Source organism: Haemorhous mexicanus, chromosome 7 (genome assembly GCF_027477595.1).
Source record: "Haemorhous mexicanus isolate bHaeMex1 chromosome 7, bHaeMex1.pri, whole genome shotgun sequence".
Classification (NCBI taxonomy): Eukaryota; Metazoa; Chordata; class Aves; order Passeriformes; family Fringillidae; genus Haemorhous; species Haemorhous mexicanus.
The window spans coordinates 35,316,585-35,342,123 of NC_082347.1; the positions used below are offsets into that span (position 1 = coordinate 35,316,585).

At 34.9% G+C, this 25,539-nt stretch overlaps 1 protein-coding gene across 2 annotated transcripts in view; it reads left to right on the forward strand.

Annotated features, from left to right (window-relative positions):
- The window catches only part of ATRNL1 (attractin like 1), a 432,570-nt gene that overhangs the window by 160,142 nt on the left and 246,889 nt on the right, over window positions 1-25,539 (forward strand). For both annotated transcript variants that reach the window (XM_059852017.1, XM_059852018.1), the window contains exons 22-24: window positions 15,311-15,405; window positions 16,030-16,108; window positions 17,281-17,438. In XM_059852017.1, coding sequence (XP_059708000.1) covers window positions 15,311-15,405; window positions 16,030-16,108; window positions 17,281-17,438 — 332 coding nt within the window. The remainder of the gene's footprint in view (window positions 1-15,310; window positions 15,406-16,029; window positions 16,109-17,280; window positions 17,439-25,539) is intronic.

Genomic DNA, 25,539 nt, shown 5'->3' on the forward strand with positions numbered 1-25,539 from the left:
TGTTTTTGCACTGTGGTGTCTGGGCCAGCGTGATGGATGGCAGTGACACCTCCATAGCAAAGTGTGCATCCAAATGGCTGCATTAGTTCTTCACACATCAGCATTAGGAATGCATTGCTGTCAGAGTCAGAGCTCCTGGGTGCAAGGCAACACTCAGCAAAACCAGATGGTTTTAGACAGATTGGGAGGAATCACTGGGAAAAATGCCACTTCTGTGATCTTCACTTGGGTTGTATACAGACACAAAGCTTTAAATCATAAATGGAGAAGTGGTTAATCTGGTCTTCCAGAGAAAATGAAAGTTTAAATTTACAATTCATGATGTGTTACAATGCAAGGTTTGAATTATAGGCATGCTAACAATCACTTCTTTTGAGAGGATGTGATACTTTCCACTATCAACCTCTCTTAGATAGCCATAATTCTAAGGTCAAAAACTTTCCAAAATATGTGGCTTACGTAAATTATTTTGAGTTCCAGTGCAACATATCAAACAAGAAGTACAACTGTTTCTAATACTGCTACACGCAGAAGCATAAAAGCTTACAGCAAATCAGTCCTGCCAGTGTAAATCACATTGTTTGCCTGCATATAGTTAGAATTTTCATGAGCTGAGCACCCAAGATTTTCCCATTCGTTCACTAAGAAAATTCCTAGCTAAGACAACGAAGATGAAAAAATGCATATGGATTTAGATACCTTAGCTTTTTTCCCCTTTTTTTCCTTTTAAAAAAATGTTTAGAATAATTTTTTGTATTATTTCTGGGTACCACCATTGACAGTGAAGAGCTTTTCCATTTGCTCCTGCAGACTGGTTGCTGTTTTAAAACAGGCAGCAAAAAAATAGTGAATTACAAGGCAGCACCCTTTGGAGTAGGAAACTTTCAGGCATTCCAGAAGATTTCCTCAGCAATGTATAGCCAGAATGTGGTCACAATGTAATAAAATTGCTATAAATGAATAATTTTAATTAATCTAGCACTCATCTTTTGGCTGGACAGACAGTTTTGTGGGCCTGTGATATTTGTGAATGCAAAGAAAAATCAGATGAAGTTTGCCTTTGCATTATATATAAATATATGTATGTATGTATTATAAATCCAGTGTAACACTGTAGAGTTTCCCATGCTGCAGAGCAGGCCTGCTTTTAGAGATTAGAACCTGACCTTTGAGAAGGATTAGAGAACCCAAAACTTAAGGGGTCACGAGGGATGGGTCATTTGCAAAGAGAATTAAACCGGGGAGGGACTGAACGACTTGCAGCTTTTTGTGGAATTAAAACCTATTTGTTGATTGTATGCCCCTGGTGCAGATATTTGTTGGGTTTATAGCTTTTAAAAAAAGATGAGGCCTTAATATCTATATATAAAAAGCTGAAAGAATGTACAAATTTTACTTTAACCATTTTCTAGGTGTTTCCTTCCAGAGCTCTTCCTTTTTTTCTGAAGTGCCATTTGTGGATGGCTTCACACAGTGACTGCCCACCACTCTCAGCTGTTCTTCTGGGATGAAACATGCAGGGAAGGAGGGTGCTGGGTCCATCTGCAGGAGCCTTAGGGGTCAGGTGTACACATTCCAGTGGCACCTCTGAGTTTTCCACTCAGTCTCCTGGACGTGCAGGGAGAAAATAGAAAACCAGAGAGGACACTGCAAAGTTTAGCTTATATATGAAAACCCCCAACATTATTACAAGCAGGAAATCAGTAGTCATAGTTTTTTGTTTGTTTGATTCTTAATGGCTCCATTTTATTAGCTACTCTTTTTCTACCTAAAGTAAACCACAAGAAAGAATATGTGCTTTACTAAACATTTTGCAATGACTTTTTTGGGATTGACCTGAATAATTGGTTTATGGCTTTGCTCTGCCATTCTAAACTCTGAGCCATAAAATCATTATAGCTTATAAGACTATTGCTTCTTTCCTTGGTATAAATACAGACAGGATAGCAATAAGCAATTCCCTCAGTATGTCAGCAGCTCACAAAGATGAAGAATGATACTTTCATGTGCAAAATTGGTGAGAAACTATGAAATGTACATTGAGTAAAAACTCTCAAGATAATATCTGGTGTCTGTGCAGGGAGCTGGGGACAAAAAAGCAAATTTTGCTTCTGGTGAAGAGCCTCATAAGGATTCTAGTCCTGAAGCTGTGTTAGCCCCACTAGTGCTGACACACCAGGATTTCAGAAAGGGAAAAGTAAAGAAAAGTGCTAGTCTGTACCTATTCTCCACGCAATTTCTATATAGTAAATTTGTATTTTAATTTAAAACTTTTAAACTGTATTTTTATGCAGCGTATGTGGTGCCTGAAAAGAAATAACCTCAAGCACTTATTTCTTTTATCTGCTTTATTAAAAATTTGTCTTACTTGCTAAAAATTAAGAAGTCTAATTACTTTTTCATATCTGGTCTTTGGACTAAAGACTTTGTAAGTCCTGATTTCTTTTTTTCCTAGTAGTAGCAACTAGAAAGATTGTTCAATTATTAAATGTAGATAATTTATGACAACTTCCAATGAATTTTTAGAAATATCAGCTCAATATTGTCTGAAAGCAAAAGGATAAGACAATACACCCTTATTTCTGTTGTCAAAATGCAGTTTAAGCTTACTAGACCTATTGACATGGTCTGATAGTTCATCCCACCTGTTTTCCTTATTATTAGAATGTATTTTTTCTTGTTCTTTTCTGGGCTTAGTCATAGTCAAAGTTCTAATATAAGCCAATTTTTTAGTAACATTTATTATGCTACCAATGTTATAACTTAATAAAAAGGAGAATTAAAATTGTTGAAAGAAATCTCTTTAAATACCAAACACATGCATGTTGATGCATTCAGGAACTCAGAACATGACCTCTTTTATCAATAAAAAAAAATAAATTGTCAAGTAAAACGTGTCCTAGAGGTACCATGAAGCACTAGGTGGCAGACTTGTTATACTTAGAGAAAAATTAAACTCAAGAACATTCCAAGGAGAGTGTTTTAGAAGATAAATAGTGAGTAGCACTATAAGTAAACCTGTTAGCAGGGATTTTCCAGATATTTAAAAATTATGTTGAAACTTAAAGGGCATAAACAATAAATTTTAGCTCTTGAAAACGTGTTTGCTTTAGCTGAGTTGGGAGATGTATACCAGCAGCCACCGACTTCACTACTGATTTGAACAATTCATGTTTCCTTTTGGGACAACATTAATTTCAACTAAATACATATTGTAATTGTAAAACTGTCATGCTTGACTTAAAATAATGAGTTCTGCCAATTATATCTAACATTGATTGACTTTGATATGGACTGAAAAAAATCTATATTATTTATAAATATAGACAAAGTAATGACTGACATTGTCTTTTGAATATATGAACTTGTACAAAAAAAATCTATTTAAAATGAAATCTTCTTAAAGAGTCTAGTGGAACAGATTATAGTTTAAATCAGACCATTCTAGGATGGCTTGATAAAAGATTAGCCTCAGCAAACCTACCAACTCAGAACTTATAAAGAGCAACAGACAAACACAGTCTTTGCCCTGAGCTAAAATAACTGCACAAACCAACTGTCGCCTTCCAGAGAATTAAAACAATAACCACATCTGAAGCTGAAGCTCCTAATAAAGTATTATGATCTCACCCCAGGCTCTGTGTACTCATTTGCCAAATGCTAGGTTGGCTTGCAGCTTTGTTGAGCAGGCTGAGGAAATGGATTTGCTGCCAATCATTTTCAGCTTTTACTTTGAGTTGGAGAATTTTCCCATGTATGTATTTATTTCTCTTTTTTGTAATTAATGTTTTTTAATGTGGTGGATTTTCTTTGCTTAACAAGCCATGTGTTATTTTTGAAATGAAGATTATTTGCTTTCTCTGGTAACTTCTGCTTATATACTAGTGAATTTACCAACTGGCATCCTCCTACAGTTACTATTTAATACCTTTTGTCAAAGCAGACAAAGGAAATTTAGTGACTATTCATTAATAATAGCAGGTATGCTACCCTAACTCAAAGGAGTAGGGCAAACTAACAGTGAAACTAGCTTTCTAACTGCTAAAAAGAAGAAAAAACAGGCCTTAATTGCATGCAATTAAAAGTCTGAGTTAGAGGACCGTTCCAGAGGTGCCATAATTATTTTTTGTAATATGTTTATAATATTTTTCTTGCAGTGTAATATATAGTATTACAGTAAATTAGCTATAGGTATAAAATGTGAGTATTTCTAGATCTTGATGAGGCAAGAGCAGAAGGATGTCTCATTCAGAAGACATCCTTTGCTTTGTAGGGGTCTTTAGCAGTGTTTTAAATGAGAAGGAAACCACAGCAAGTATCTACAAATACACAATGTTTGATTTTGTTGATATATTGAGCTTGGGTTCATAGGGATGGATACTTTCTGAATCCTTGTGCTGTGTATTCAGTATGCTCTGTGTGTGTGTGAGATTCCTGAACACTTCCCAGGGGACAGGAGCTGTCACTCCTCAGACACCTGGAGGCCTTGGAGCTCCCCGATCCTGGAGCTGTAAGAAATAAATGCCATGGGAAAGGATCCCTCAGGGTCCCTTGGCTTTACCTTCTGACAGTCAAGGGAAAACACCTGTGGTGCTTTTGCAGTTGCATTGCTTCCCATGCTGACTGCCCAGGGAAAAGAGAATTCTTGATCAGCAGGACTTCAAGGAAGATTTATTGTGAAATCTTGAGCCAGTTGAAAAAGGAAAGAAACACACCCTGACTTCAAAAAGTGGCTTGTGATATGTGGGAGATTTTGAGTTGGTTCTTTTGGGAGTTCTTGGTCAAACAAGTGTGTTATTCCAAGTCAGCTGGAGTGTTTTTCTGCTGGCAAACATGGAGCACTGGAGGACAGCTGAGCCTCTTCCATTAATACAAATGTCCTGTAGTGTGAGTTCCACTGTTCAGGTGTGGGTCCTGAACCACCTGATCCTGGCACACGTGCCTGTAAAGTCCAGAGAGCAGTCATGCATGTTTTCAGGTTTAGAATTAGTGCTGGGAAGCCCTTACAGGGTATTTGAGGGACTCTTGTGGGATCATTTAAATAAATTGGGGGTCATTTCTATCTCAAGAGGATGATAAAACCTTGGATTGTATAAATTTAAGGAAATGTAAACTAGGTTAAATGTGGACATTGTCAAATTCAGCTTTCGGACTCAATAACTCAGCTCCATTTCAGCATATTGCAAAATAGCCTGTGAGTCATTGATATTAATTTATTGTCACTTTTTCTTAGCTTGAATTGTGAATAATATTTTAAAATATGTTCCAGAAATATAACTCATTGACAGCAAAGTGTAATTTGGAAGTCACTTGATATAAAGGGTGATGCTGACATGAAATGGAAGAGCAAACTGTGAGGTCAAAAAGAAGCAGTGTATGCTAGGAAATAGATACAATAGCAAACTAGACATTAAGGGAAAGTTGAAAAATGTATCTGTCAAAGAGTATGAAGATACACTGGTAAAGAAGTAATATGTATGTATTTGATTTGTCTTTCTATGTTGTGGGGAAATAAATGTACTTTACTGTGTTAGCCCCTTAAGGAAATGCCATGGCCATCAGAATAATTTTATAAAAATGACAAGCTATGCAAAATGTGGGAAGAAAAGTCTTAAAAGGGCAACAATATCATGCTTTTTTTATTCAATGATATGAGAATTTTAGATTTCTACTTCTGTTGAATAGAAATGCATACTGCTTCTGTACGTGTTTTTGAAAATGTGGCCAGACAGATTTTAAAGTGCTAGAGCCTTTTCTGATGTTGGGAATGGCTAATGGAAGAGAACATGGAGAGGTCATTACTAGAATGAACAACAGAATAAATGGTGGAAAGAGAAAAATGGAAACATTCTAAGGAAGGCAGTGTATGGCTACATCATGGAAATGTGTCACTTCATGTCTGTTGGCAAGGTCTGCCTGCCACAGTCTCTGGTCTGTGAAGGTCAGTTGCAGTGATATGAACAATTACTGCTTTTCAAATACCAAGAACAAACAGACTGTCAGTATTTGCTACAGTTTGCTGTTCCTTTTTACATGCTAATTCAGTTCTCAGAGAATCTGTGTCGAAAAGTTTGTGCTTGATATGTATCAATGAGTAATGATGTCTCAATTGGTCTGTATTAAGCTAATAACTTGAAAAAAGCCAACCAAACCATAACAATTTTCAACAACAGAGATTTATTCTATTTGCACATTTTGGTTCACAGTAATTTCTTTCTATGGCCAAATAACAAAACAAACCAAAAAAAGTCATGAATAATGAAAGCACAGCTGTATTTAGTTCCTGGTTTATAGAAAAAAATATCACCAGGAAAATATAATATTTCTTTAAATGGCTGGAAGCTGTTTCTGGTGGAAATTGAGTTTTCCAAGTCACTTTCAGACAGGAGTCAGGGAGCCCTGCCATGGTGGCCAATGTTTCCTCTCTGAGGCAAAGAATAAATCTCCTCTGAAGGATGGGTGACTGCACTGGGGTTGAGGAAAACAGCCTTTGGGGCTTCATTTTTCCTTCTTCCATTATTTCAATTTGCTTATTTTAACCAGACTGTTTATTGTTTTATATACCTGACTGCTAGTCCTACAAATCAAACTTGTGGCAAGTGGGGGAATGTTTATTTTTTCTGGAATTTTTCACTCTGTATTTTATTGCATACTAGAGTCGAGATATTTCTCCTATTTGTCTTAAAGGCTGTGTAAAATGGATTAGACAATATTATAGATAAGTAATTTCATTTGTGTTTGGAATTTTAATATTTATCAATGTTTTTTGCTGAATTTGCACTCAGTTCTTATCATGAGCAATGTTATTATTATTGAGTGAGAATGTTATTAATAAAATCAACAGATTTTACTCTAAAAATAGCTAATGGTATTTTAAAGGAAAACACCTAATGGTGTTTTAAAGGAAAAAGTGTATGTGTTCTTCTTTTCAAAGTTGTAATACAATTGTGTTTCTACTGCATAGAGATGTAGCATTTTATATTTATTGCAGTACAAGTACCTGTTGTAATTGGTGACTTTAAAACAGAGGACACTGCTCAGTGAGGTATATGATGGAATTTCCATCCAGTATGAAGTGCAGTTTTCCTGATCTGGATTTATTTGCTATGAGAGATTTTACTTCTCAGAACTAACAAATTAACAGGGTTTGAGAATACAGCAATGTGGAAACATCTCAACTTCAACTTACATTGTGCAGTTTGTACAAGTCATGTGGAGTCAAGCAACATGGGGTGTGTTCTGACATTTGGGTTGTGGATTTAGGGTTTCTTAAGTAAAGTTCAACCAAATAATGAGAAAAGGTAAGGAAGAGAATTTTGAAAATGTTGGGATATTGTGGGAGCACCTATTTATCTGTGTATATTTATAGACAATTTATAAGATGGGTGTTCTGTCTCCTTGGAAGGCCTGAGTAACAAGAGGTTGCTCTTAAATTCTTAAGATCTATGTTTGGTTATTTGAGAAGCAGGATGAAAGCTCTGCTAATAAAGATGGAGAAGGTATTCTCTGACTAACTTCTGACTGTTCCCAGTTTATAGCAAAACTTGAGTATATACGTGTATAAAAGTATAAACAATATAAAAATTACATTTGTACTACTGCCATGTCCATATTTTCAGCATTGATCCGTATAGAAATAGAAGCTTCTCAAAAAATCATTTCTAAAAGGAGATGTAGTAGACTTTTAGGGATTATGCAATAAACTGAAAGTTATAAGAGCAAGATTTAAAATAGCATGAAAATCTGACTGCTCTCATTTGCTGCTTTCCTAGACAAGAAACATCCCTCTTTGGCAATAGTACATAAAGTCAAACAATAATTTAACATTGTTGTTTCTTAGATGTGCCACTTCTGTTGTCAGAACAAGCAGATCAGAGATCTCCTCAGTGTGTAGAGACTATGTAATGAAAGCATTAAATTAGAATCAGGTTAGTGGGTATTGATGCTGGTATATTGAAAAATACATGTTAGAGTTGTAATATTAATATGAGTATTACAAAGGTGGTGGTGCATTTAGATCAATACGAAAAAAAATCATGGAGAGAGAAATTTGAATTTCTTCCATAATAATTTTAATGACTTTTTTTTTCCTGGCTTTTTTTTTTTTTTTTTTTTTTTTTTCTCTCTCTTCTAACACTTTATGAATACTACAAGAGTTAAGGGATTACAAAGTTGGTCCAGTGTGACAAAACAAAAGTACATTTATTGAGTACTCCTGCTGTCAATAACACACTTCTGACAAGACTGTGCTGTGAGTTCTGAAATGTTCCATCATTGGAGACACCTAGACCTTTTCCTACAACTGATATTTGAATACCTGCTGATTGGTTCACTTACTTTTCTTTGCTGCTACTTCTTTTGCTAATATTTTGCCCGTAATTCCAAGCCATTGCTTTCCACACTTTGTTTATAGACCATGTTCTTCAGCAGAGCTGGAAAAGGGTCTGCAGCTGTTGACAGTAAACCCATCAGTTGTTACAGCATTTTCAGTAAAGAGTTTAATGAAATATCTAGGAAAAATAATAATCAGATGTGGTGTGGGATTTAAAATGTTTAGGAGCATCATTTTGAGACTGCATGCTGAAAAGGCCCCAGGTGGCTCTATCTGTACCTCAGTTTTTAGATCTCAGCCACCAGTCCAGCCTTGTTTACCATGACATTTTCCTACCTACCCTTCTGTGACAGCTGTGGCGAGGTACATCTCACCTAATTAGCCTTGTAAATCTTACATGTCCAGACTTAATGAACCTTCTAGGTCTTTCTATTTTCAGTAATGAAAATCAAGAGTTACCTTTCTGAACATGATGCATTTCTATCATCCACTGAAAGCTGTAGTCAATACAGGGTGGCCTGAGAAAATAAGCAAAATTTAGCTGAGTAAAATTCTAATAAAAGTAGATTTTTCTGGCCCTCCCTTAGGATCAGAACTGACAACTTATTAGACCTTTCCAAATAACAGCTGAGAATTTAATAAGATAAAAGATTTCTATTTAAAATAAAACTTAGTTACCCAATTTTCTGATTATGACCCTTATCCCTCAGTCTTTTTAGACCAGTACATTTTTGTAAAGTATTGTAAAAGGAACAATGACTTGCTATTGCTGTATGTTTTTAAAGACTTTGAACTTATGTGAAATTCATTCTCCCATGCTCTTTCTTGAAATGGAAAAAGGCATATAAATAGTAAATGCTGGGGTTTTTTGAAACTCATTGCACTCTGACTACATATAATAAAATGCAAGTTTTTAGTAAAGGCTTCACAGTAAATGACTTTTTGTTTTATCACAATGGACAAATAATGTCAGACACAAACATATTCAATACAAAAATGACAATGAGGCAGTGGATGACTGCTAGATACAGATGTCAGAGGAATGAATCAGGCAGCTGCTCTGAAAGTTCAAAATAATTATCCTGACAGAAAATAGGTCTGGTGGTAACCCCCAACTTTGATGTAATACAAGGAGAATTTCATTTTGGTCACAGATGAATATGATTTATAGCATTTGATAATGGTACTTGGTTTCAAAAGCAGCATTTGTACTGATAGAGAGGAATATGAATAGTTCTCAGCAAAGTCTAGCTGGAAATAGAGACCAATCACTAGAAAGAGGAGGAGAGAGACAAACTGCCTGTGCAATGAGGAGGTGAGAGTATGAATTTTAGAATCAGCATGAATAGACAGATCCTTAAATAGAAGAGTGTAGGAAGACTGTGATGAGTCTGAAGTTGCAATCATGATGGAGGTTCTTACAACTTTAAGTGATTTCAAGAAGTAAAAGTAGAACAGCACTAGATTTTTGAGGGGTTTATTCACAAAATAGAAGTTATTAGTTATCAGAAAAAAAGGTGAAAAAAAACCCCATTTTAGTCATTGATTGAGTAAAGATCATGTGATCCTCACCTAATATTTTAAAAATGGGATAATTAGGTTGTAGCTGAGAATGAGATTATCTTGTGGGTGGGTGGGTCTAGTTCCATGCTCTTTTTGTATATCTGGCTGATATACATTCCAGCACATTTTGGCTTAGAGCTATTGCTAAACTTAAACTTTTGGAGCTAAAATGAATAGACATTTCTCAGAAATTCTGTATATTTACGAAACCGTTTTGCCATTCTGTTTAGCTTTAAAAATGTGTGTTTAGAAACTGTGTGAGAGGAACCATGGGAGAATGGCCAGTGACCAGAGTTAGAAAAGCCATGAATGTGTCCAGTTAGGAATGTTCTTGCTCCCTTTTTGGGAACCTAGATTCATTCTTCCCTCCTGCTGAGAGATGCAGTTAACTGGGATACTCTCTTGGAGTGATTTGTTCAAAGGTAAAAGACAGCTTGGAAGTGGTTCTCTAAAATTTACTCCAGCCTGATTCTACATTACTTAATAAACCCCCTTTATTGAAGTGTGCTGCATAGGCAGCGGCTGCAGGATGGTGGAAGAATGAAGGTTGCTGTCACAATAATTTTTTATTTGCTTCTTTATTAGAGCATGATTGCACAGTTTTTAATAATATACCAGTTCCCAAGGAATTTTCACTGCACAATGCACTGAATGAATTTGCAGGGAATGAATCAGTGATAATGTAATGGAAAGTTGAATGTGTGTTCCTTTCCTGTTTTGTTGAAAAAATGGAAAAAATTACAATGAATGATGGAAGGAGCTGCCAAATAACAATGTTCATACATAGAGTTATATAATTCAAAGTATTATGAAAAATCAAAGTCCAGGTATTTCAGATTGGCTGCTTGTTTTTAATAGATGGTTTTGTCCTTGGTCTCTTTGTTTCATTTCCTGTCCTATAAAATGGCACTCAAATGCTTTCTCATCCTCAGTAATGTTGTAACAAATTCATTAACTTTTGTGAAGAACTTAGAAAATTATAGTGATGAATACTATAGAAAGCCACATTAGAAATTAATTCCATCTTGAGAAAAGGGCTTGTGTAGCACGTAGTAAATGAGGCATGGGCCCAACACTGAGTGCTGAACATGGAACAAAGTGTTGAATAGCTGCCCATTAGGGGAGCACTCACCCAAAAATAATTTACAGGCACCCTTGATTTGTAGTGCTTCGTTTTACAGTCTTAATACTCCCCTGTAACATGCCTTTTCATATATAAATTTGTCACTATTTTATACTAAACATATTCAATCTAATTACCTTTTTTAAAAGTAATTACCATTGTAATGATATATTCTCACTGAGTATAGAGGTGCTATAGAAATACTGAAGAACTTCTTTCTGGCCTTTGTTCTTTTGGGAGTATTCTGTAGTTTTAAAAATCAGAGTTTTCTTTCAATACAAAAGTTTGAGTATGGGAATTGCTCTGTTCCTTTTTGGATATGAGTACAAAACTTTCATATTAAACCATATAATCCTTATCATAAGTCACTGACCTTTATTAATGAAACAGAGAGGTTTCTTGAAAATTAACAGTGATACTAGGGTTAAAGGATTGCTTTGAAATTAATTTTCCTTATTTCATTAAACATATTTCTTCACCTAATTATTGTTATGTTCTCACACATGCTCATTACTGGCATTTTGAATTGATTTTAATGACTCCTTTTGACTGTGAAAGCAGTCAAGGGTTTTGAAAAAATCAAAATAGAGATGTGAAAAAACACAATGACTGTAAGTCTTTGTAATATTTGACCATTGATGATGTCAGTGTGGTATTGTGATCCTATCTCCCAACACTTTTTTTTCAACTTTAATGATTTCTAAGAAAAAGTGAAACAAAATGCCTGGAAACAGATACTAGACTTTTCTGGGCTCACTCTTGGCTCAAAGAAACCCAGCTTGTGAATTCCATCTACTGTGTTGTGTGTTGGGGAATTAAGATCTGAGCTGTGAGCTGGGTTCTGAGTTTGTGGAGAGGTTTCCATGTTCTCACAAACTCTTCCCATGGAACTTTAGACATAAAAGTTCAGGAGATTGTAGGCTAGAATGTGGCTCTTTAAACTCTGTCTGCCTGCTGCTTTGAGTCACCTGCTTGAGTAGATTTGTTGTGTTTCTATCTTGGTAAACAGAAATATGAAAAGTCTCATTTGTTTATGTAAAGGGTCAAATTACTTATGGTGTCTTCATAAAGGCTTAAAGTAGAAACAAACTCACATGGAGTAGAATCTTAGGCTTCTCCAAATTCCTGATTATAAACATGGACAACATATATATATATATATATATCTCAAAAGGATATACTGAATTTACTTTAAATAGCTATTTCTACATTTAGTTATTGTATGTTTAGCTACTTTTACATTCAGCTATTCAGAGCAGGTCACAGTCTTAGAACTGACTTTTAGTTTAAATTTTGTACTGCTTTTGAGGCTCAGCTCTGTAGTTTGAATGGCACTATGAATTGGGAAATATGGTGTGATGTACTGTGCAACTGCTTAGTTCATGTGCTCTTATGATGCATTGGCATGTATTATATTCAGGAAGAGGTTTGGCAGTAGGAAGGAAAGCTCTTCTGCCTGCTTCAGTCTGCAGAAGGTGGAGCTTTCTGGAGGAGAGGGAGGTGATATTTTCCCTGGGAGCTGCTGAATACATGTGGGAAGAGTCTCCTAAGTTACAGAATGAAACAGATGGAGAGAGTGAGGAAGGATAGGGAGACAGCAGCAGGGTGCAATGGGTAGTGTCTTCTTTACAATCCCTTCTAATTTCTACTCTGAGTTTCTTCTTCAATTAGTTCTGCTAATTTAAATGCTAATAAAACCTAACTTTAGAGACTTTCAAAGATTTGGAATCTTCACCTTAAGAACAGGTCTAGACAAATCTTCCTTGAAGTTTTGTGTACTTTTCTCCAACCTATGAAATTTCTTCAGCAAACTTCTGCAGTCCTCAGAAAGATGGGAAGGAGTGTTTGCTCAGTGTCAGTTCTTTCATTTGCACCTGAGCTCATTTGTGCTGTTGAATCACACAACTGCACTCAGGCCCTGCTGGCTGCTTCATTTGAGTCATGCACACTTTAGGTACCTTCCCTGAGCTGGAGTTGTCTCTGAAGGGGTTTCTGCTTTGCAGCACCCCGGCATGGCCAAGGCAGGGATTTAATGGTTTATCCTGTGACACATCTCTGTGGAATTGGTGTAATTTAGAGATCCTTTGGCAACTCTGAAGAATCCCAAGGCGAGTTCTTGTGTTGGCTCTCACAACTGCTCTTGAAGCTGTGTTCAAGGCTTTTGAATTATCTACAGGTGATAATGTGTGGGACTTCCTACTGAACTTAGTTGCTATTAATAAAGTATCAAATTGATCAACCATTAAATAATAGAGTCATTAATAGCAGAACAAAAAACTTTGGGATAACTTGGGTACAAAAGGAGAGCCTCTACACATAATTACCTCTTACTGTTTTTCACAATTTACTGTCAACTGTATTGTATGTAAGAATGCAATAAAAAAGTGTAATTAATTTTCTGATTTGTTACAGATGGTAAATTTAAGAGGGACTGTGTAGTTTAACTTCTTTTATAAGAGTTAGGATTTTTCCTGCATTCCTTCAAATATCAGTTCATTCTTTGTTGGCTTTTAACAAGTAAAACATAAATTTAAATTTTTTTTTAAAATTAACCGATAACAAAGAACTAAACTCCACCACCACCACCAAACACCAGGGGAAAAAAAAGTCATATTGTTTTAAAAGTAAATTACTTTAATTCTTTTAAAACTTGTATGCAGAAGAGCTGTTTATTCATGACTGGGAGACAAGAGTCCTATGTCTATTTCCAATGTTATCTTATGATGGGATATTATTCATATACAACTGCTGGTTTTTTGGTTGATACTCTGCATCTCTGAGAGTACACAATTTGTGCTTGAGAAAAGACTGTGACATATTGAAATGGTAATTTCCCATATCTTATGAGCAAATCAATGATATCTTGTCCAGGCTTGTCAGTGCTGCTTCTTGCATCTTGTAGCCCTTGCTGTAGCCAGAATTCTGTAGGAATGCTTTCTGTGGTGCTGGTCTACCACACCTTTACAATAAATCTGCAAAGATTGTGTTGAAGCAGTCATCTGTATTTTGAGGAGCTCCAAGTTGACTAGATCAGGAGATTGAGCATTTCTATGCATTATTCCTAACCTTTTCCCCCTTCTGCTCATGATTATTAAAGGGTTTATTAATCCATTTAATAGGAGTCAGTCTTTACTTGCTATCTTTTCCTGTCCTGTTACATTTAAAGCTTTTATGGTACCATGGTCATCTTATTGTTAAGCATGGAGATATGGCACAATAGTCAATGAGATTTATTAATTAGAGTTGCATAACTATACAAGTGTGGAGTACTATCAATAATTTAATGGGGCATTTAAATTTCATATTTATTAATCTTTTGCCTTCATAAACATGCAGAGACCTGGTCAAAACTTGTTAGCTAAGGCATGTAGATCAGCTTATTCTTATTTGAATAATGGAACTATGATGGCTAATAATGGAGAAAGTGAACTTCTCACCTTTGAATGTCATGGTAATTGCTTTCATGTCACTCCTTTTTGGGTTCCTCCACACTCAGGATACTCTATGAACCTTTATTTTCTACTTTTCCTTCCACACTCACGATTAAAAAAAAAAAAATCCAAAAAACGTTGAACAAAACCAAACCAAAACAATTTTCTTTAACTATTAAGACAATAAAGTGGGCTTTTTACTCTAAGTCAGCCTTCCCATAGGATACAACAGAGTGTATTTTTTCAGATGATGTGTTGCTGCAGAAAAGGTGATTGTCAGCAGTAAGCAAACTATTAAATCCAACAAAAGGCTGACACAGCTTTTCTTCTGCTTTGACTTAATCTTTCACTCTTTGTATTTACTGATTTTGTTTTTATGATCACATATTTTTTATTTGTAACACAGTTTGTGTGGTGTTGGTAGCAAAATGTCAGCAGACCAGGGATCAAAATAATGCTTTACAATTATTCACTGGGTTGTAGCAACAGAGATGACTTGCCATATTTTAACATGCATAAAATAATAATCAGAATCATGTACATATATTATTCACCTCCCTATTTCCTGTGAGAGAGGGAAAAATAGAAGCTTTTGATCCCTGTAGAACTGTAATGGTAAAAAAATTAGAAGATTTTTTTCTCAATTTAGTTTTTTTTCTTAACTTAATTTTAGTTTTAATCCTTTCAAGACTTTATAATGCAAAGACTTCAACAGTGAACTGCATGTGAATATTTCTGACTTGTAGATTTCTCCATGACTTTTAAAATCAATGTGAATGGTAAACTTTGAGGTACTTGCATAATATAGAACTAATATGTATACATTTATTTTCTTATTTTAAATTTTTGTTTTGCCTACAGACAGCCTTTTGATTGATTATCAGTTTACCTTCAGCTTATTACAAGAGGATGATCGTCATCACACTGCCATAAACTTTATAGCAAATCCAGAACAGGTAAGAAAATGTTAATTTTAGTTGAGTTTTAGAGACTCAGAATTAAGATTTCCATTGTATTTGATGCTGATTAAAGGTTTTCAAAGTGTCAATAAAGTTTTAGAGATAGTTCACATTTTTTGAGAGCTGCAAAATTAGTCCAGTGCCTTCATTGAGAACTCTTTCGAACTGGTAGATGTACCTCAGCTTAATCAATACTCTGAAAAATTATCTGTTGGTTGATTTTATTGTTGCTCCCATGAATAACAAGTTTAATACCTTCCTTAGATGAATTGAAGGGGTATACCCTTCTGTTGAGAAAACATTTTTAGTTCCAGAAAGTAAAATTTTGGCTTGTGATTAAAATGTAGGCATTTGCCATATATTTTTTAATTTGATTTTTTAAAGACAAATATTTTGTCATACTTAGGACAAACTTAACTGCTGTAGTTATATGTTAAATTGTGCCCTATTCTTACCAAAGTAAAAGAGAGAATGGCCTTTGGCAGTGAAACATTGCCATTTCTAGATATTTTAAAAATGAAAACTGGAAAATGATTAAAAGGCTGTATGTCCAGTAGAGTTACATGCAATGCATTATGATGTGTTTTGTTAACTTCTGTTATTTTTTTTTTTCTCCCCTAGTCAAATAAAAATTTGGATATATCAATTAATGCATCAAACAACTTTAACCTCAATATTACGTGGTCTATTGGTTCTACAGGTGAGAGTGAATTTTGGTATGATGAGTTTTTCCCCAAATGATTTCATGATCCTTTGAGTTATTTTAACCTGATTGTCTCTTTGTTGCTAATTTTGATAATAAAAGTTTGCCAAATGCGTTCTTTTGCCATTATCATTATGCTGCTATTAATTATATTATTTAAAGCTCAGATGATAATTTGCAATCTGAGCAAAGCTTCATTAATATGTTGACTTTCTCTCCTATTCAATTAAAATTACATTGGTAAGAAAAGCTTGTAGCGTATTTAAATTTTTAAAACGACAGTGTTATGAAATGCTGTGATTTTAATTAAGATAAATTGCTTCCTTAACTACTGCAGAGACTGAGATTTTATTTCTTTGTTTCAGTGTGCAAGCTAAAAATTTAATTATTAACCTTTACATTGATATCAAACAATAAAGTTCTTCTGTGTATGCTGATAAAAAGAGCTGCTTATCTATTTTTTCTCCAACTTTGAACCCCATTACTCTTCTTTGTTTTAATTTAGACAGTTTTTCTGAATTAGTTCTATTGACTTTCTGAAAACACATCCAAGGAGAGGCATGTTGCTTAAAATGAAATAATTAAAAAAAATCTTTTTAAAGAATGTTTCGAGTTTCTCTTAATCTCATGAATTTCTTCATCAATGCATTTCTGAAGTACTTTACCACACTACAGTTAGTAAACTCTATTTATTCTTTTATTTTAACTTAGCTCAGTCTCTCATTTATTTGCAAAAATTGATAAATGTTTATTACAAGTTACTTTTTTAATGCTTTCATGAACAATTAAAACTTGACAGCAAGAGTGTAAGATGTAGATAAATTCCCTTAGAGATTTTACTGAGCTGTTTATTGAAATGAAACATAAATTATGAAGGAAAGCATATTATCTGTGAAGCTGACCATAATAACTATCTTGTAAAATTATGTTTTTTCTGTCACTTTTCCAATTAGCATATAATTTTTGAAACCCATCTAAAATTTTCTGTGAATTCTCTGTATGTATATTAAATATACCTAATGTGCCATGTAAACTATAGTAAGAGGTTGTTTTAGAGGAAGACACCAAAAACAGTTAAGGATTTATGTTTCTTATGCAAATTTACTTTGACATCTTTAATATTTTTCTCAAATATGTATATTTACACCTGAGCTTTTAAAAATTTTTAGCTGGAACAATATCTGGAGAAGAGATTCCTGTTGTTTCCAAGGTTAATATTAAGGAATACAGAGACAGCTTTTCCTGTGAAAAATTTAACTTTCGAAGCAACCCAAACATCACTTTCTATGTCTATGTCAGCAATTTCTCCTGGCCAATCAAAATACAGGTTAGTGACTGCTTTGTGCTTTTAGAGGCATTTGTATTTCAGCTTTACATTGAATTTCATTATTTCACTCATGCAGTGAGTATACAAATAGAGTTATTAGCATGTTGTATTGTCTGTCTGTAATAATTATGATGGCAGTCCTAGTATGATTTTAAGGCTGGGCTGGGTGGGACTTTGAGCAGCATGGCCTGGTGGGAGGTGGTGCTGCCCATGGCAGGGGAGTTGAAATGAGGTGCTTTTTAAGGTTCATTCCAGCCCAAACCATTCCATGATTCTGTACTTTAGCTTTCAGTAGTGAGTCAGACTTCTAGTAGTGAGTCAGACTTCAGTCAAATTTAAAATCTGAATTTAAATTGTTGAACATACGTGTTTAATGGTAATATAACTTCAGCATTTAGATCTAAACACAGAAAATGGTATACAAATCTGTATGTAGCTGGATATCTGAATGTTAATAATTGGCTTTTGGAGCCTCTGACTTTTTAAATGTTGAGTGACTGTATCAGATTGCAATATCACAGACTTCAGTTAAGACTAAGTATAGTTTATTAGAATTTATGTTCTTCTTTGACTTTATTGGAATCAATTTCATTCAGTACTTTCTGGAGCACTGAGATACTGTGCAGTAGCAAACTTGAAAAAATCAATGCAATCATGATTCCTCCCTGGCCTGTGGTGTTCCAGCAATATTTATACTAATAATTACTATGGCTGCACTTGTGAACACAGTATCCCCTGCATCAATGAAAGAGTTTCTTATGTGGATGAATGGCTTTTGACTATAACTCCCTTACAGAATTAAGTCTTAAAAATTAAGTTGTTAAAATGATAATTTCATAATTCCTGATTATTTACTTCAGAAACGAGTACAAGATCAAAATACCTTGCAGTTAACCATACAAATACCCTAAAAAAATTTCTATTTTGGTGGGAAAAAACCTTTCATATTTTTCTAAAATACAGAACCTTACTTTGTAATCTATGTATAAAATACACACACACACACACACCTGCACACTCATGCACACACACACACAAAAGTATATCTAATAAAAAAATAAATACAAAAATGTATTCCATCTATCTATAGATATATATGATAAAGTATTCTGGATTAAAGCAATCATCTTCTGACTAAAGTGTCAGAGAAATGGTTTTTTTGTGTTAAGTAAAGCTAGAGTTGTCTTCATCATACCTGAGCAGTGACTGTAAATATGTGTTATTGGTGTCAGAGGATGAATTTATTCAGCTTACTAACATTTATGACTCTACTAGTTTATTAAAAAATCCAAACAAACCTGAAGACTAACTGCTTTCTTTTAGTCTTCATATTAGGGGTGTTTTACACTCTCTCTCACTTCCTAAGGATAGAACAAGTTCAGCTGCCAAAGAGGCTCCTTAAACAAATCCAGGGAGCAATCTCAGCTGTAAATGCTTTACACTCTCCTCTCACCTTTACGACTGCAAGGTGCCTGTATCATCATTGTAAGACAAACATTATTAAGGTGATGCATTCCTGAGACGTGCAGCTCTCTGGCAGATGTTGGCAGATCTCAGCTCCTCCTTGTGCTGTTTCCACTGCAGCATAACAGCCTGATGGAGGGAATCCCTGATCATGGGTTACATCCTTCCTCTTTTTTTTAAATCAGAATTTTCATTGTCTGCCATGGTTACACAGTTTTTGTTTTCGTTTTTTGTTTTTGTACTTCTTTTAGAGGCACATTGATAGTCAACAGTCTAAACAGTTCTGTCTCAGATGTGGTAGTGCTTGATTATTGCATTCCTGTCCTGTCCTTACTCTATCTAGAAATTAAGTTACTCAATTTTATGCACTGAGAAGGAATACTGAGGTCCAGTTGGGGAAAGTGTTTTGGGATTTTAACTTTGTCCTCTGTATTTGCCTTCCTAAATGAATGAGATTATTATTTAGCTCTCAGCCTTTTTTATGCTGTAACTCGTTATTTTCTGAGAAAATATCTGAAGTCAACTTTACCAGTATATGTTTCTTGTGTTTGGTGCTCTAGCAGTAGATAAAATCTTCAAATGGTAAATGGAGCAGGGAGCTTTTCAGAGAAAACAAAGTTTGTTTTATATGCTAACTTCATAATTCTGCCTGTAGTAGAAATTTTAAAAGTATATGAAACCTCCTATGACTTTGGGTTAAGAGAAGGAAGTCATGGTTCATTCCAACCAGAGGCTAAAGGTTCCAAGGCCAGTACTAAATCAGGTCTAATAGTTATGATCTTCTACATCTTCATCTCGTAGCACACCACTTTTCACCTTCATAACAGGCAGAAGTGGTTGATATTTGTCTATTTGCACTGCAGTCCTTTTCACTGCAATGGCCACACTGCATTGGTCATACCATGCTGGGAAAAAACTGGTATTTTGTGTTAACTCAGTACTGAAGGCTTTCTTTAATCCTGTTTGACCTGAGGAAACTATTGTGGCTTCCTTGACAGGTATTTTGTTCATTTAATAAGGAAGGTAGCAACATAAAATTTGACACGTGCCTTTTACACAATGCTTTTGCAGAGGACTAAGTACTCCAGCACACTGAGCATTTTTCAAGTACAGTCTGAGTACCAGCCCTCCTGTATTTCCATTATTCATCACAACTTGTCGAGAATACATTATATAAAACATGAGTTCCTAAGGAGGCAGAGCTAGTGACCTTACTTCCTTTTAAACTGGTATTTGAAGTTGTGTTATTGATGTTATTACCACTGGTGTTATTGGTATGCATTTCACCTCTCTGCTCTTGTGCCTCCTCTTATTCTGGCAGTGGAGCTAAGATTTCTGGGCTCTTTCCTTGGGAGGATTTGGGTGTTGGAGTTACTGCTTTATTCTTTTTCTGTAGGAAAAGAAACAGCCCTCCTCATTATACAAGACATTTAGGTTCACTTTGTGTTAAATACACCTGTATTATCTCTGGTTTTGCATTCATTTATCTTCAAGATTTTCATGACTATAAGGAAAAAATCTGTCCATCCCAGCAGGTGATTGTTTATTGGGATCAATGGCTCACAGCTGCTTCCTCAGATAGTTTTATTATTCATGTTACCTATTCAGCAAGCTGAGATTTTTTTCCAAAATGTTAATAAATCCCTGGTGGCTTTAAAATAAAGTATCTTCTTAAGAAATATGATTTCTTGGCTTTGAAAAAATGGTATGTCATGATTAGTGTCAATAAAAATAGTTCTTGAAGGTGTACTGGTCTGTGATAGGCAGTGACCCATTTCATTGTTGTCACTGGTGATCCCAGTCACCTCAGAATACAAATTCTTCAGCACTGGATAGCAGTGAATTACTTGGAAAACATAGAAACTAAGTAGGAAATTCTGAGTTTCTTTCAGCTGTACTGCTGCTGTCTATTGAAAAGTTGTGCAGGTTCCCATCACCCTCCTAACCATGGGCACACAGCTGGGTGATCTCTGCAGCCCTCAGGGGAAAATTCTGCATTTAACTTTCCTGATGCTAAAGGCATTTTATTTAGCTGTAAAATCTCTTCTTCCTTGAGGAAAGAAGCAGAAAAGTGACGTAGTTGCATAAGGGGTCATTAGAAAGGTGGTGTAGTGGGACATCTTCAGCTTAGAGCTGTTTCCACAAATAGATCTACTGTCTATTGACCTGGCTGTGAAATGGGCAGGTGCCAGTTTTTCCTCAGAAATATGTAAGAGTTACACACTAGCACACTAGTTGGATATTTCCCTGTTGAAGCTTATATCACACTTGTCCATTTCCTCTAATTCAGAGTTGCTCATGAGTAAGAATGGATAAAGACCCTTAAATTTAACTGGTGAGACTTTAATAAACCACAGTAGTTTCTGCATCTTTTCAGAGGAAATCTCTATAAATTTTCTTTGTTAGCAGATGTTAACAGAAGTGTCCAAATAAGAGGATGTGATTAGCACCCACACTTATGTTTGACTGTCTTTGACAGTCCCAAACCTTTAGTGTATTGTGTCTTACATATCAGTTAAACAGGACTCCATGAGAAAATGCTCTTGCCTTAAAATATGCTAGATTTCTGAACAGAATATGTGACAAACTTGTTTCTTCTCATTTTTATTTTATTTTGAGAGTCAGTATAATTCAGACACTGCTAATGGAATTTGAAGGCTGTAACATTTATTGAGAAGCAGTAACTCAGGCTGTAGCCAGCATCTCAAATAGTGGTCAATGGTCCCTGAAGTAGTAAGCAGTCATAAAGCTTGGGCTTCTGACAGCTATGCAAATATTAATAACAGCAGTCACAACATGTTCTTCAGTCTCAGGAAACTAATTTTATGGCAAGGGATTTTTGTAATTTAAGCTGAAAACAGATGTATTTTCTTTTTTCCCATCATTTTCTCCCATATTCTGGAAAGCAGTGCCTGCATATGAAAAAGCAAATATCCTTAAAATGCTGTCCTGGCTATTGGTCTGATTGCTGTCCCTAAGGACAGCAGTGACATTCCTGCTTTAGGATCAGCTACATTCCTGCATCTATATCTCTTTATACCTGTCAAACTTGTAAGTCTGGTCTCAACTTGTGCCTGAGCAACAAAATTTTTTACCAATTTTAAAGCTGAATCTGGAGATAATAATAACTGTTCTACTAGTTATTTCCTTTCTTCCCTGAAGTGTAAATGAAAGATTCACAAGTGTCTGAGTTTTAATTGGGAGGGTCAGTTTAAATTGTAAGGTTCAGCCTCAGCAGCAAAGCACTGTCTGGCAAAATTAGGTTTGTGTTTAATGAAAAATAAAAAGAAATCTTGTTATACATTTTTGAACATAGCCTAGTTAAACTAACATGTTTTCACAGCATAAAACAATTACTGTTGCAGTGAAGTTAGACAGGATGTTGGTGTACATGTAGAGTACCCTGATGTGTTTGAAGAAGTTTAATATTTTTAAGCATGCCTACTTGGAATTCTGTTTTTTTCTGCACTGTGGTTTCTGATGAAAACTGTCTTTGGCACCCTGTATTGGTTTGTATACCAGAACAGAATAATGAATTATGGTAAAGATTTACATTTTATTTGTATGTAGCACAACAGATAATTAAAACTACTTCATTTATAAATCTTCAAGTGATTATTTTTAAAGTTGAAACTTGTGTTCTTTCAGTTTACTGGCTCAGGTTTCAGAATTGATTTTTTTCCCCTCTTAATAGCCTGAGTGTAGCAACTGAAGGAGGAATGTAATGTAAATCAAGAAGCATATCTATCCTTGTAATAAAATTTACTGTGTAGTATAATTTATTTCAGCTTTTTTGGTTTTGTTTTGGACCTCATTTGAATTTTTAACATTCATGCATGACTTACATATTGTAAAAGCTCCAAGAAGTAAAACTTGTCAGTCACTGCCATTAGAAGTTACAACAGTATCACAAACCTAATAACTAAATTGACAAACAAAGGTTAGATCTTTTTGGGTTTTAAGGCCTTTCTGATGTTTGCTAAGGTCATGATTGTGCACCCTTTGCCGTGTATTTATCCACATGTTGCTGTTTGTAGCTGTGCCACCTGTGATTGCATGGCTAAATTTAATCCCTGTGATTTATGGTGAACAATTCAATTTCTAAGTGCCTTAATGGTTCTCACAGAGGCTGCAGAGTAACTGCATATAGCAATGTATGGAGACACTATAATTCCTGAAACACTAAACAGGTATTGATGATGAGGTGGATGCATTAACTTCCAAAACAACTTCGATTTTTTTCTTACAGTAAATGTAAAATCCCTCTGTTAAAATAGGTTTGAAAGTAGTATACCAAGAACAAAAACCTGGGAAATCCATTGGACTATCATATAGTGACAATTCTGTCAGAACAGAAGAAATAACAGGAATAGAAGGCAACCTGCAGTACAGAGTGGATTTGTTTATAGATGACTGAGGTATAGTCTAAAATGGAGATATATGTGTAGTTTCAGTTTTTAGTAAGGATGATGATATTGATCATTATGAAAAGTCAGGATTGATAATAATAATAATCATTAGCAGAGAATCATAGAATCATTCTGGTTGGAAAAGGCCTCTTTGCTCCAACATTTAACCTTACACTGCCAAGTCCAACACTAAACCATGTCCCCCACTGCCACATCTACACATCTTTGAATGCCTTCAGGCAGGGGTGGTGATTCCACCATTGCCCTGGGCAGCCTGTTCCAATGCCTGACAACCCTTTCTGTGAAGACGTTTTTCCCAATAGCCAGTGTAAACATCCCCATTTTCAGCTTGAGGCCATTTTCTCTCATCCTCCTTTGCTATGAAAATTATCCTCAACAAAGCTGGATGCAAAATTTACGTTAAAAGTAAATTTTGCATCAGGTCATATCAGTCCTGGGCTCTGAAGGAAGAGAAATTGCAGTGCCAAAAGCAGGAGGGGTAGGAACATGACACTGAAGAAGTGCAAATGCAAGTTCCCATCTGAATGTCAGAAAGAAGTGATCCAAATAACAAGAGAGTTAATAAACTACAGTGCTTTGGAAGAGATTTTGAAGGAAGGTTGTTATAGTGTTTAGTATTTTGTCAGGTTTTGTTCATTGAATATAGGCATTAAATTATACAGGGAATTAGAATGAAAAAAATGTGTATCTAAAGAAGCAGGGATCCCCATAAGAGATCACAAGGTTGTTCATGATGCATTTGTGCTTCAATACTCTTTCAAATTGGCTCATCTAATCTCCTGTCTGCTCATGGCATTTAGGTTGTTAGACAGCAAGAAGTCTGGAAAATCAAGTTTATGTCTTCCATAGCATTGTTTTTATCTATGATTAAAATGTATTAAATGGAATTTTTGCTCTATAGTTATTTTTAGGAAAAAAAACCAAACTACTTTAAGTGGAGAAATGTAAAATTTTTTTAAAATTGAAATGAGGACAGCAGCGTGAAGGTAAAGTTTCATTTACTTCATTGCTGGTATCTAAAGCTAAATTCAGTTCAACACATTAAATACCATTGTTAAAATTCTCAGTCACAGTTACATTATTACAGGTATATCTGTTACATGTACAATTATTACACTTTAGAAAGTACTTGAAAATTACTACCCAAATGGAGACTGCTACAGTAATTATGGGTCCTTTTTTCTTTCTTAGGCAATCAAATATAATGCAGAAATCTACCAGTTCTTGTCTTGGAAAGTGGACTATGTATAATATCTATAATTTATTTTCTTGGAATTTTAAGTTCAATTCTGTGGAGAATAAATCCTAAGGCTGTATAATATTCCCCAAAGGCTTAATGTGCCCAAATCCAATACAGCATTTTCCAAAATGCTTCCCATGAATCCTAAAGTGTTGCTAAAATGAGAAAGTGTTTCCTGATTATTAGATTATACCTTTTTTTACTTGAAATAATGCCAAAACATGAATCTTAAAATGTACCAGAACAAGGCTGCCAACCATATCATGCCAACTTCAACACCACTCCAATAAATGTAGATATTCATTATTCTTCCTGGTACATTTCTTTTCCCAATCACCTTAGAAAAGGACTAATATGAGCCACCAGAATATTTGTAAATATTTAACATAGTTGATGTATTTCTGAGAAAGCAGAGGCCCCATTAATAGTTCAGCTGATGATTTAAGGGAACCAAAATATGTAATTAAGAGATAATTAGTCCGCACTGATGCATAGTTTTAATTGGTGTATAATTTGAATGTCTGAGATAAGAACTCGTGTAACTGATGTGCCAGTTGTGTAGGGCTTTCTTTTCCAGGCAGACCAAGGCATCATCTACTGGTGGTTGTATAACACAATAGAGATGTATAGATACTGTATTTGCTAATAAAAATTATCTCCCTAATATGTTTAGCAAGTAGATATTGATGTTTTCTCCCCCTGTAATCTCCATTTCTCTTATATACTTACTGAAGTAAATTTTAGCTAGAAAATTTAGAATGCAATAAAAAAAAATGTTTGCTTTCAGATAGCTTATGTTTTTTCAGGACTTTTGATTAGCTATAGAAAAAATAAATCAATTCTTCATCTTGGGATTTGGGGTGGGAACAAATGGTGGGGTATAAAAACCTTTTGTTCAATAATAAGAAAAAACCACTTTGAAATATTAAGATTCTCCCTGAAGAAAACCTCTATGCCTTGCTGAACT